Genomic DNA, 13754 nt, shown 5'->3' with positions numbered 1-13754 from the left:
AGAGAACAAAAAATACATATATTAGTAAGTATATTAGTAAAAACGATAAAAATGAAACATGATGAAGTATAACAGGTAAAACCGTTCAACTAGCGGAAACTGACAGACGAGACGTCGAAATTGTTTACACTGCTTAAGTAGACAGAAGCAGGGCAGAGGTCAATTCGTTGAATACTGATTGAAATACACCTGTTCCTCTAGATTACGTACCATCCTCCTGCTGAGTCGAATCGTTCGTCCCCGCGCTGTTACTGCCCGTATGGGCAAAACCACTGTTCATCCTGAAATGTGCATGACAGAGGAACAGCAGTAACAAACTAGATCTTGCAATGGTCATTGTATCATAAATCATGCACTTGACAACTCGTGCCGACGTATGCTAAAATCTTTCTAATGCCAAATTCGACAAGTCTACAGAAGGCCTCCATACAAAAAGCGTTGCTTCTTTCCATTTTGATGACATCTTCTGGTGTTGATGTATTCTACTTACCGAGGTACCCAGACAGGCGGTTGGCTGTTACCCGATTGATGGGAGCCTGCCTGTTGCAATTGCTGATTACTGTTTGCCATTTGGCGGTCACGAATCTCCCGAAGCTCGCGTTGACTCTTATCCGTTGGACTTACACAGCCACTGTCAGCTGCAGACTTCTTTACCTGTTGTTGCTGCGCTTTCGAGTGCTGGATAGCCTGCTTAATCTCGCGAATGGCATCGGACACGGATGCCTGGCCACCCATGTGGCTTCCACCGCTACCAATGACGCCAATGCCGCCCACAAGTAACGGTGCTGACGGTGGTATTTCTAAAATCGTATTAACATCATCGCCGTCAAAGCAATTAATTGCGAATGCTATCTCCGCCACATAAAGAAATCAACGGAAATCAAAATGAAAACAGTAGGAACACCTAGTTACCGGAAACCCACAAGAACTACATTCTGCTATTTTTAAATAAAGATAAACGTTGAAAGCCGTCTATACTATGTGCAGTTCTACCGTTTTCGCCTTATAGCTAATAGAACATGAACTTTTGTTGCCGTCTTCTGCAGCTTTTAGTATTTCGTAGAAGGTCACGGCACGTGGAAGTGTTCAACGTAAAACGTAACTATCTGCTTGCTGGAAGATGTTTATCGATAGTGAGTGCCGTGTTTATCGCATCAGCAGCGGTGTATAAAAATAGATGAATATGAACGTACATACACGCATTGGGAGCTATACAGGAAGTAAATGAAAGAAAATGGGTAGCCACAACTACGATAAGGTAGCGAAGCACCGAGCAACTCTCTAAAGATAATCAACTGGGAATACAGGGAAATAGCTCGTTGAAGAAGATAATCATAGAACATGAGAAGTAGAAATAAATGCGTCATCAACGGAAATCTATCCTATACAGAGTTTCCGAGTGGCCATTCGTATTTAGGAATCTAATGGATGGCTAGGATATTGTTCAATGTAACTCGGTTATTGTTGCAGTTAAATTTCAAAGGAAAGGTGTGTATGCTCTGCCATCGTTTTGTATCTAGAAAGATAGCAGTGGGGCTATTTAAATAAGCGTTTATTGACGCATTTTTATGACTACACAGTACGCCACTTCCATTACCCAAGACGCCTGTTAGAACCGCTCTTGCTAGCAAGACCATAGTAGTGGCGGGAGATCATAGAGAATGCCTAATACGATGACCTCTAACATGGATGCTTGGTATACGTGCTCGACCACGCGATTTTCGTTGCTCTAGCTTTTTTTTTTTTGTTAATCACTGTTGTCCTTCAAGGAGGCGGAATCAATACAAAATATCGTTTCTCTTCTTTAGATATTCCTATTGAGCTTAACAAACATTTACACCCCGAAAATTTGTGCTAGCACCCAGAAATGTTGTGCAGGTTAAGCTCGAGCGTGATTGCGTGTTCTACCCAACTCTTAGCCAGACTAGACAGCATGGTTTCGAATCATCTCGCCGAGGATCCGTACTACGGTGTGGATCGGAAAACAACCCGATCTTCTGACCATTAATAACTTCGACCGTTAGTTGTTAGCTAAGCTCGTGGTCTCGGGCCATTTGGTGCTCGCTAGTGAACAGAGGTGCCAGTGGTGCACGAAAAAAGATAGAGTGGAGCAGTCGGCCGCGAAGTGCCCCAGCGGTTTCATCTCCTTCCACAAGCAAAGAAATAAAGTGCATTAAGAGAAAAAAGCCAAGTTTTGCTTTTTGTATGTGCCAGCCATCCCGGGTATGATCAGCGTGGTGAGACGGAGCATTTTGGCGCCTGTCGCCCAACCCAGCTAGCCGCATAAGTAGCAGTTGGTGCAGCTGATTGCTTGGACTTTTCTCGGCTAAATCCTCCCATACCAGAATGCGTCTTGTTCCGCCGTTGAGACCTGTTGTTCCCTTTCGAGCTTTTCTGAACTCGGCACAACGCAGATGTTCGCACTGCCCGATTTCTGGTACCTCGCATTTTCCGGTCGCCGTGTATTAAACCAACTGTGGTACCTGTATCCTCGTCGTCGTCGTTCTCGCTGACATGTCCCGACGATAGCCCGTCCTCGAGCACAGGCATCAAACGCGATCCTCCAGAGTTGGCCATGGAAAGCAGTTCGTCCGGATCTCCTGAGAAACATGGGTCAGACACGTCGGTCACCATTCAACACGAAATAAACGAAGCGGAGCGTACGGTGAGATAAAGACAAAGTGCAAGCAAATTTTTTTTAACCAAAAAAAATCGAACCTGCATAGAGTGCAGGCCGTATACCATCAATGAATAGCAAGTGATTCAGAAAGGTCATGTGCTAAGAGGGGAAACGGTGTCGCTTAATAGCTTCTGATAGCCGCTGCTCATGTCTCTTGGGGCGGGAAATAAAAACCCTGCTTGAAAAAACTTCTATATTCTACAGCTAAATATATTGACTAGAATCACCTTCGGTGCCGTCCGAATCAACAGTATTACAGTCGTCTGTGTTAGAGACCGAAGGCGAGACGGTCAGATTACGCATTGAAGTGTCCATTCCTAAGAAGTCGTCCAGCTCTCCTACCATGTCTACCTGAAGAGAGTGCTGCTGCACCTGAAAATAACAAATTAGAAAGGTAAGTTGGCATTATCCCAATAAATAACTCCAAATGGAAACGACAAGCTATATGCAGTCCATCACCAACACTGTTTCCTTGCCTGATAGAGATCGTGTTTTGCCTTCCGCGTTCACAACTACTGCACACATACTACACCGAAAAAAATCAATATGAGCAATAAGAGTTCTGCTAACACATTTAGTAATGAAAATTTATAATGGATCGGAAATGACTACCTACCCTTTCGTGGAGCATAACCATCTCCTTGGCGTCGGTGTGGCCGTGCGTTGGCCCCTGATGGTCTTTGAGGCCTCCTTTACGTATAGTAGTGTACTGAGGTTCCTCAGGGCTCGTGCCACTAGTAAGGTTTAATTTTGGCGGGACTGGTGGTGCACAAGATGACCCGCCCGGACTCGCTTGTCCGGTTGGACACGCAACGTCCCCTGCGCGGGTCTCTTTCACAGGAGATGCGAGCCGGTGGGCAACATACGAGCTACCACCTCGATCGCCTTTGTTATTCTCGCCACGGCCCTGGTGCTGTTGCTGCTGCTGCTGCTGGAGTTGAGTTTGTTGGCGATCACGTTCACGATCTGTCACTGGCCTATATGATAATCTGTCAGTTAAAAGGTGATCACACAGAAGTAAACGTAACTGATTGTGATTATATGAAGACTCATTGATGAACAAGCGGATATATGTCCTCCTACCTCACTACCGTATACGTCTCAATTAGATGTGGCGTTAACATAAATGACACCATAAAATAAAGTATATTAGCAGGATATAAAGGTGTACAGACAGGCGTTTAGTTATACTAGAAAGCCGTACCATTCCCGCCGTTTATGAATGAATTTCACACTTATTTATATAGTAACGCGTTGAACTACATATGTATTATAAAAAGACAAGGTAACGTAAACTTGACTACACAGATCCGCATCAAAGCTTGTGTGTTGTCAGAAAATAGCTTCCAGCACGAAAGCCAGGCAAAGCCAACTTTTCGCTGTGCCGTCAAGTAGTGCTCCATTTTACTGGATTTCGAATGGAAATTCCAAATTACCGGTAGTCCAGATCGTTAAAATCGGTAGGCGAGCCATTCTTCTCGTTCTTGACACTTCCATTAAGCAGCTCACTTAGCAACTGGACAGCTTCATTTTCTTTTTTTAGATCCTTGTCGTCAGCGTCGTCTTGCTGCTGTCTCTCAAGCCGATCCAGCTCTCGATCACACCTGTCTGGCCTGTCGCTATTGTCATTGGTCTTCTCCTTGGCGGGCGCGTACACCCTCTGCGGGTAGCCGGGTAGACCGGAACTCCTTTTAGGCCGTCCGTAACGACGCGGCGATCCTTCGTATTGGGCGATAGGCACGGTGCCGATGACACGTGCAACTCCTTCGTCACCCTGCGACGTCGACGTATCGCACGAATTGCTACACGACAATTCATCTAGACTTTTCATTGATGATCCACCTTTACACACACACACATATATATACACGGTAGATCGCATTCGAAGTTAGCAGTTGATGACATAGAAACGAGAAACGAGGTTATTTATTGTTGTCATCGTTTCCCTCATCTAGGGGTATAAGCAAGGCCCAGCTAGATGTTTAGTAGCTGTCTCACGCGCCTGTTTAACCGACTCCATAGCGAGCATCAAGTACTTTCTTCTACAATTAGGTTTCTAAGTTACTTGACAAATGCCTATTAGATATATATATATTGAAAATAGAGACTCTTGACTGTTGCTCCACTATATGAAAATGCGGTAATGAAAATGTTCATAAAGCCGTGTGCAAAAATTTCTAGATTCCCTTTTTCGTCTCTCACCGTTCATGGCCGAGTGGCCGTTCAGAAGCGTAGGAGGAGGTGGGGGCGGTGAGGGTCCCAGCAGAACGGATACGACCCGGACACCTCCTGGCGAAGAAAGATCCCGAGATATACCTAGTCCTTCGCCGCCATGCGTCGGTAGCTCGGAACATTCGCTGCCCTCCTCCTGGATCCCATTGAGGCCACCGGCGTGCATGGGGGCGCACGGTGTTGGAGACGGAGGGGCCATTAAACCGCTATCGTCTTTATGTGCAGGTATGACAAAAGGGAACGAATAGACAAAGACAGCACGATATCGAAACCGATATTAGCAAGAGAGTATTAAAAACCAGTCGATAAACAAATGTGTTTATTTTATGGCTAAAAAGAAGAAAAACAGTGAGTAACGTTGATTGCATGGCGAAGCTGAACGAAAAAAAAAATTGTATATATATATAGCATACGGCGTTCGCACTATTTTGAAAATGCGCGTACTCCTGCCTTGCCATAGAACAAGATCCTGAAGTGAATAAGCCTTGTAGAACTCGTGTTCACATTAAAAAAAAATGCAATATAGGTAGATCCCAGTACCAAGGAATTCCCTATCGAATCCACTGAACGATATTAATATTGACATAGAAAATAATTGACATTGTCGTCTAAAAAAAAAAACTACAAGATACACATGAGCATTGTATTTCAAAAAAAAAAACAAACGGTAAACTATTTTTCTCTCCATACGGAAGTGTGCTTATTATTCGATTCCTCGTGACTTACGTGATTCACTTTCAGTCTACTAGCTCACAATCAAATTAGACACAGTGTCTTATTTGCACTATGCTACTTACAACTTATATTATATATATCCGGCGAACTATGTGCTTGCAAGACGTAACAATTGTCAACCTAGATGGCAAGGCGGCAAATCCCAAAAGCATTCCATTACTATTCATTTCGCAACTTATATGCATCCATTAAAGCGAAACCTATTGAATAGCGTAGGACAAGTAACCCTCTTGAGTTACTAGCAATCTACTTCGAGCTTTGAGCATCTAGCGTTAACTGACAGTACGCCTTATGTTACAGTCTGTCAATTGTACCTAACGGCTAAACATACAGAACGGCAGCGGTAAGTTCCTTCGTTGTTTGATAGCTTGCATAACACTACCCGTCATTAGTACAATTTAAGGTTATCGATAATTCTACCCGAATCACGCATTCCTTCGTCATTAGTAACAATGACGCTTCCCTTCCTTTGCTTCACATTTTACACGATCACACCATGTTATGTCCAAGACTCCCATCCTTTCCTATGTGCTTTCCTCATATAGTTACACCTCCCTTTATCTTTTTCTGCATAAATCTCAATTAATGCACTGCACGAAATGTCCACAGACTCTGCTCCTTTTGTTTCCCTTTTACTCTTCTGCTTTCTCTATAGTCGTATTAGTATGCGTGCAATTAAATTATATTCTGCATTTAGTCCGCAGGCGTTTCCACAAAGGATCTCACGAGTAACAAATCCAATAAATCGGCTTCATATCCTGCAGTTCGTATCTAATCGCAGCTCAGTACGAGTATCTCGCTGGTCGCTTTCTTTCGCATGTTGAGATACTTACCGATATCATCATAGACGACGTCGTGTTGCTGCTGTTGTTGAGCTTGATATTGCTGCGGCTGATGGTGTTGAAGTTGACGATGTTGTCTCGTGACGTCGACCAGTTCCCTTTCGATGCGGTTAATCCGCTCCGCGCCCCTGTCAAGCAACGATCCGTTGGAAATCGCGGTGGATTCCGGCAGAGTGGTCGTGGCAGCCATCGTCGACGGCGGGTCTAATACTCCTTCGCTTCCGAGTGGCTTGTTGTCATCCATTAAGTTGACCGGTTCACGTCGTTGCTTCTTGGCGCGGACGGACGAGCTCTTTTTTGCAGACGAAACTACTTCCCGACCGCCTGCCATCTCGATCCGTTCTCGCGTTTCACTAGCTGCGATTAGAAAATATTAGGATAATTATGAGGCAGGCAAAGGTTGAAGAACAACAACAACAGGCAGGGAGAGAGAGAAGATGAATTGTTAAAAAATCGCCGAGGCACAGCTATCCATTGGGCAGATGGTTCTTGAATTGTGATATAATAGCTCAAAGGTTTACGCAATACGAGCAGTTTTTGCTAAGCGATGCCATATACCAACCGTCTTCATCTCTACCACTCTGCCTATTTTTTCCTATTTCTAGGTAGGTCTGCGGTCTAGGTACGTATCTATATATCCCATTGCACACAATCAGGCTAGTCATACATGCCAGCGAAAAAGAAGAACGCCCAGAAAATAGAAATTATTTGCTTTTTTCGCCGAGCAAGTTGGAGGAAAGCAAAAAGATCCAAACGCGAAATGGTTTGCATTGTGCCCCCGCGAAAGGACCAACCTCGTTTCATCAGCCACTACAACATTAATCAATGGACACGTCATAGTCACGCAAGTTTCAAGCTTCCTTGAGCTCTCACGATGGCGCCTCTTGCATGCGAACTGCCCGCCATCGGAAAGTAAACATCTCGCGCACCCAGCGGAACCAGTAATCAGTCCTTGCCCAAGGCGCTCAGAAGGTAAGCTAAACGGCCCACTATTCTCGTCAGACTTTAGCTAAAGATGATAAAAGAGCGACACAGGGGATGGATTTGAAAAAAAGCCATCCCCTTGTATTTCGTTTTTGCTGCCCCTCAAATCGCAGCGATGCGCGAGCACTTAACTCGCGCCGCGGCGGCCGTGAGGCCACGAGCGATGCCGCCATTGCCGGTGGTGGAAGCACGAAAACGATAGTCGCTACCAGGATGAGTCGCTTTTGTCGAGCTAAGAATGGGCGGCTGGAGGCTTCAGGAAAGCAAGGAGGCCTGCGGGACGCGAACGAAGCGCTTGCAGGCCGAAGGAACGTTTCTTTGTACGATAATTACACGTCTGGTCCCGAAGGCACTTAATACATTTTTCATCGCCATGCCACCATCGTCCCTTTATGCCTTTCCTTTATAGACAGAACCCGTCCCACCTTACCAAAGCGTTGCACTAACCGAGTACGCGCTGGTAAGCTATGTGCCCCCCTTGAACCATATTTAAACGCTCGAGCTGCTGCTTGTCCTGTGAACGAAGCCGACTGGGCTGCCAACCCAGTTCTATCTTGCATTCGCAACGGTGTCGCCATAGCACCGCAAAGCATGGCGTTTTTACGGTGTTACTACTGAAGCCACCTCTGTGCTTGTACCTTTTATCGTTGGAAACGGTCACCCGATTCGCTGTCTAACCGCTATAGCAAACATCGCTTCGGCCTTCTCCATCACCGTTTGCGTTCGAAAAAAAGAAGACGATCTATAGCATTTAACCGCACACTTTTACCCTAACTTTTACTTTGCGCTCTTTGTTTTCTTCCCGAAAACTAAGCAGCTACACGAAGAATCTCGGTACCACTCTTATAATGATGGCCAGGGGCAGACGAACGAACGTGGTAATAACACATCTGCTACAACGTGAGCAGAGAGCATATCAACAACTACAAAATGAGTGGCAGAAGAAAATATAGGAGAATGGTCGCCAAACAAATCATTCTGTGTCACATCTTTCCTTATGGACATTTCTATGAATTGCGGCAGAACGTGGCGTAATGTTTTTCTTGCACTACTGTTTGCTGATGTTTGCTTCTCATGGGCAGCATGATCTTATGGGAGCGTATTGGTAGTCTATCGTTATATAATAATGAAATAAACACCTATAAACATTGAGGGGAACTCGCTAGAACGAGGCTGTTTGAAACCGATAAAACGTTCGGCCGATTTGTCATTTCAACGTATTTTAATCTTGCCTGCGCGCATATTACCGAAATGCGTCTATGATACGACTCACGAGTGATAACTGATAGCGTTTTCATCGTTTACCAGTAGCTTTTAGTGTTAATGCCTCACAAAAGACTAAAGGGCGCATGATGTGTTGATGACCACTGCAACGGGTGAGCAGTATTCAGACTAAAAATGGTCGCTGCGTGACTAGTTAACTAGAGCTTCATAAATATCGTTCTGTGGAAGCTATCACTGTAGATGTGTATGAGTGAGCGTTTTCGGCAAGTTCAATTTGTTACAGAACGGCACTAATGTAAGAGCTATTCTCACTGTGTGTGTAGCAACGACAAAAACATTGCTAGATGTTAGATAGGATAAACTGGAAGAGTTAAATGCTGCTAAAAAAGAAAACAAATTATGTTCCCCTAAGCATGTAGCCGTAACGTGTTTGCCTACTAATGTATGGGACGCTTGAGGTAGCCTAAATTCGAAACCGGGTGTGGACCCCTTAATTTTCTGCTGGGAAAAACCAATATCTCATCTAAGGTTGTACTGTATTTGCACATGTATTTCACAAAAAGTCATAGTCCTATAATAACTGTTTAGATCAACAAATATAATTGAGAATAGTAAATGAAAAAAATCAAGCGTCCTGTGATTCGAATAATAAGCGGGTGCGGGTGCGGGTGCGGGTATATGGGTCGAGCGTCTTTCAGCTGTACAAAAAAGAGATGTTGTGAAGAAGAAAACGTCACAGAAGCAATCACAGAAATAAGATCACACCGACGTCGGTGGCTCAGCCAAAATAATACATGAGCCTCCCTTCATGGTTAACAAAAGGAAATGGGGTTTTAGAGCTAGATAAGAATAAATTTGAAACTACAGTAATGTTTTTTTCAGTTGATTCCTTTTCTAACTGGAGGAATATCTGTTTACTGTTTATTTGAAATGGAGCCGTACAGAAAAGCCTGGTTGAGCCTTTTTGATCAGTCCTATATAGAACCGTCTTCTAACTTACTTATATTCACCTCTTACTTCGTGTATTTTTTGATCCGAACTCACGAGACTAGAAAGAGTTTTTGGCGATTTAATATTATTTGGGCTTCGTATAGATACCGAGATGGCGCAAACGGTGTAGAAGAGTGTACAAATCCACAATAGCAATCGAATAATACCAGAAACCTTAAGCCTGACTTAAAGACATATTGCCATATTTGAACGAAAACCTCTAATTTCAAGTGTTCCAAATCACCCCACTTTACGATATGGATAAAATGTTTAGTTGAATGTAAGATAATGGTATGAAATAAGCGCTTTTAAATATTCATCATGAAACTAAATGCTACATTACCGGTACGGTTCAGATCGCATTGGCGCACTTTAATGGTTTATATCGCAACTTTACGATGGCATCATATCATAAACAACGACTAATGCAAATATTTATACAGATCAAACTCTACACGACTTTCTATAACTGAAGCCAAAGAAAAATCGTGAAAATAGCCTAATAAAAATAAGACAAATTTATTGACCAAAAAAAATTAATAGTTACAAAAGAAATCGTAGTCGTGCAATATAGACGCACACAGCGAAAGCCTGCAACATTCTACAGCCAGACATTTATATTGCATTCAATACAAAAGAGGACTTGTTCGGAAGTTAAATTTAAACGTAAAATTAACATTTCACTTGATCATCCACAGCGCGATATATACGAGCAAAACGTACAAATTAGGACCTTCGATTTGTCGTTTGCGGTACATCTTTCTAAGCTGTCTCTCCGTAATCGACAGTAACCGTAATAATAAACGTGTTTTCTATGGGCTAATGTTCTATGGGCAGACTGTTTTAACTGTTGAACATTTTTGTCAAATTTACTGATCCGCCATTTTCTGTGCAGAAGCCTTCGAGTCCCTCTCGTAGCTGTTGACCATTTTACGAGTTCAAAGATTTCCACTCATTGCAGTAATCACTGGCATAGTTGCTTCGAGAGCGATATCTCCCTTTGCCTGCATACAGTTTTCCTCTATTCAGAACACGCCGTGGCCCGCCTACATTTGTTTTGGAAATGGAGAAACCAACCACCTGGACCGGCCGTACAAACAACCTAAGCGTAACGGCTGCTTGCACAGTGCTACGCTCCGTTAAGCTCGTTACTAATTATAATGTCCCTGGCTAAATACGTTTACCATAGCTTAACGGAAGCCGTATCAACTTACCCTTCTATCTCCAGCACCCCATCAGCGTCTCCCCAGCCACAGTGTACACACTCCAATAGATGTTACGCCGCTATACGCAGCGGTCTAAAGACATGATAGAGGCACGTTTTTTCTCTTGAATATTACTCCCAAAATGTTTGTGGATTCTGAACACTTATCAAATGAAAGCGTAGCAGTAGCTATTTGTTATTTCCTAAACAATCTGAATGTTGGCGGCTGGATCGACTATAGCGAAGATAAACAGAAGTAAGTATATTACTATGCGAGATTCTGCCACGGAAACAAAGCGTTAATAATTATACTTTTTACCTTAGTGGATTAAAACAAAAAGGTATAAACAAGTGAAGCGAAAACAAGAAAAGCAAAAAAAAAAGAGCATGCATGGAAGAACGTGCGCTTTTACTTAATTGAGGCTTCTACGTAGGCAAAAAAATGCACGATATCTATGAAGGACTATATTAAAGTATGACATAAATTGTCGGTACCATCAGTTTTTTTTAAAGTATTACTGTTCATTAATTAAGTTCCGTTTTTCGTTTAACGTAAGCGCACTGCCGTTAATTATTGTCCTTGTGTACTAATATCTGTCCGTGTTGGTTTCAGCCTTCAAGTCCAAGGCAACTCTCCGTCTTACAAGTAGGATATAGGAATGGATCATATAAGCTGTCCATTGTGGCCTCATGGAATCATCAAACATCTCATTTTATATGACTACATTTGTGTGTTTTCGGTCCAGTAGCTCGATTTAGATTGGCATATTTATACATGTTTCTAGTTTCTTAAAGAAACTGTTTTTTTGGCCTTTTTTTTTGTTTTTCTTTAAGGCAAAATATAACTGAGACGGGATAAGGAGCTCCATTGGAGAGTCTCCTTTTGGAAAATATGTAATATTAATACTCAGAATATCATAGCAAAACCGCTAACACAACAGTGACACAAAGAACAATTTTCCAATACAATTGACCTTTTTTGCGTAGTTTCGCGTCTCTGCATAGCGGAAAAGATGGTTGTTTTTGTGACCAAAAATAATTACGGAAAACTTGCTTCAATTAGCATGCTCAATACCGTGTTAGTATGTGGGCTTTTTTCATTTATCTTCGGACCGATGTTTTTTTCTCGATTTGATTGAATGTGAGGTGGCTTTATTTTTTTAAATCACCGCAAAACGAAATGCTAAAGCCGAACAGTCTTTTAAAAAAGCACTAATTGGTTACATCGTGAAGCGTAGGTCGTTACTGCTACCTCAACAGAACCTCTTAATGTTTCTATTCGCGCTGTGTGTTCGAGCTTCGTTTCGAGCTAGCCACATTTGCTGATCATTTTACTCTGCATGCCAAGCAATATGTACGGAGCAGCCTCTTATGATTTCTTCCTTCACCCAATAGTAGGAAATGAAGCACCGAAAAAAAGGCACAGAACAAACGTATTCGAAAACTCCTCGTCAGAAAGCCAAAGAGCTGGGAAAGAACAGCCGAGACGGATGACTTTCCTATGAATGCGCCATTCAGCTAGTCGGGCCATTGGTCGACCCGAAGAACGTTTGGAAACAACTGCTAGGAGAAAAATCGCCGAAAGGCTGTTTTCCACTCTTGCAAAGGCGAAACACGACTCGATGAGTCTTTGTTTCGACTGAGCCTTATGCGATCAAACAGAGCCTCACAAAGTCTGCATAAAATATGAAGGTTAGATAGAATTTTGGACGACAAAATTTATCTACCAGGTCTGAACGTTGGACACCAAAATACGGCTAAAGGTAATTGGCTACTCAACCAATACCAGAGGGCTCCAGTTTGAGAAAGCAGAAATGATAGCTAGCTTCATCGCACTAGATAGCAGGAAAAAGTATGGGTAAAGGTCTTTACTTGCCTCCAATCTTTTTCTCTCACTCTCGTGTAAACAATTCAAACATTTTCTTTGTGGAAGAAAAACGCAAAATACTTACTTAAGGTTCTTAATGTTCAAAGTAAAGATTAACAGCATTTATCTATAAAGTTCTGTATACTTTATAGAAAACAATATTGTCAAAAATAGGAATTCTTAATAATGCCTGCACCGTACCGATAGCTACTGATGACGTAAATGATATCCACGAGTGACGCTGCGACAAACATCAGACTATTTGGCCCCTTTAGACAATTAATTGCTCTCCTCTGTATCTACCCTAAATTGATCGGCACGTTTTTTTCTGTTCTACTTACGCAGTCATTAGAAAGTTACTGGAATAAATACTCTTAAAGATAAGTCGTCGTGTGTTGACGCACGAATATATCAATGAGCAATACATTTAAATCCAAACATTAGCCTCATTTTCCTCAGCTTTTATGCCCGCATCACACCAAAAGTGAAACGATCTCCCTTCCTCTCAGTCTTGTTGTGCAGCCTACTTTACAATATTATGGAGGAACAATCCTATTAAACGGTAGCCAGCCAGAAATCAGGCATCTTGCTTTTGGCTAGTTTACATCGACGAATCACCCATCGCCTCGACCATGAAGTTGTATTCCACACAAACACACACAGTTCCTAGAATTACCATGACTGCTGCGGCACCGCGAAGTTAACCGAGCCAACATAAGCGTTTACAAGAATGTAGGCATGCCAATCTTTGTTGACCTCGTACTTCTATTACTGCAGCATCAATAGTTATTTTTGCATAGCGGCGCTATTAGCGTGACACGGTTTTCGTTCTAATGGCAAATGCCAGTGAAACTTCTTATCAAAGTCTAGGTCAGTCAACATGGAGTGATATACAAGGCCAGAATGAACTATACCGTACCACCACGCCTCTTTCGCCCTCGACTTGCCTGTTTTCTGTTTAAAATCGAGAAAAACCTGGTGAGGACGACAAAAAGA

General features: G+C 42.8%; 1 protein-coding gene across 13 annotated transcripts in view; it reads right to left on the bottom strand.

The window, feature by feature from the left end:
* The window catches only part of LOC111251302 (uncharacterized), an 87249-nt gene that overhangs the window by 12326 nt on the left and 61169 nt on the right, over positions 1-13754 (bottom strand). For 11 of the 13 annotated variants that reach the window (XM_086991223.1, XM_022807762.2, XM_022807765.2 and 8 more), the window contains 8 exons: positions 6481-6846; positions 4883-5125; positions 4117-4522; positions 3297-3669; positions 2908-3052; positions 2343-2600; positions 491-800; positions 211-281 (listed from right to left, as the gene is read on the bottom strand). In XM_086991223.1, the coding sequence (XP_086847349.1) occupies positions 211-281; positions 491-800; positions 2343-2600; positions 2908-3052; positions 3297-3669; positions 4117-4522; positions 4883-5125; positions 6481-6846 (2172 nt within the window). The remainder of the gene's footprint in view (positions 1-210; positions 282-490; positions 801-2342; positions 2601-2907; positions 3053-3296; positions 3670-4116; positions 4523-4882; positions 5126-6480; positions 6847-13754) is intronic. The other 2 variants (XM_086991231.1, XM_086991229.1) reach the window with 2 other exon arrangements.

This window comes from Varroa destructor, unplaced genomic scaffold, assembly GCF_002443255.2.
Source record: "Varroa destructor unplaced genomic scaffold, Vdes_3.0 BEIS01000005.1, whole genome shotgun sequence".
In the NCBI taxonomy this organism is placed as follows: domain Eukaryota; kingdom Metazoa; phylum Arthropoda; class Arachnida; order Mesostigmata; family Varroidae; genus Varroa; species Varroa destructor.
This window is presented reverse-complemented; position numbering and strand designations above follow the sequence as displayed.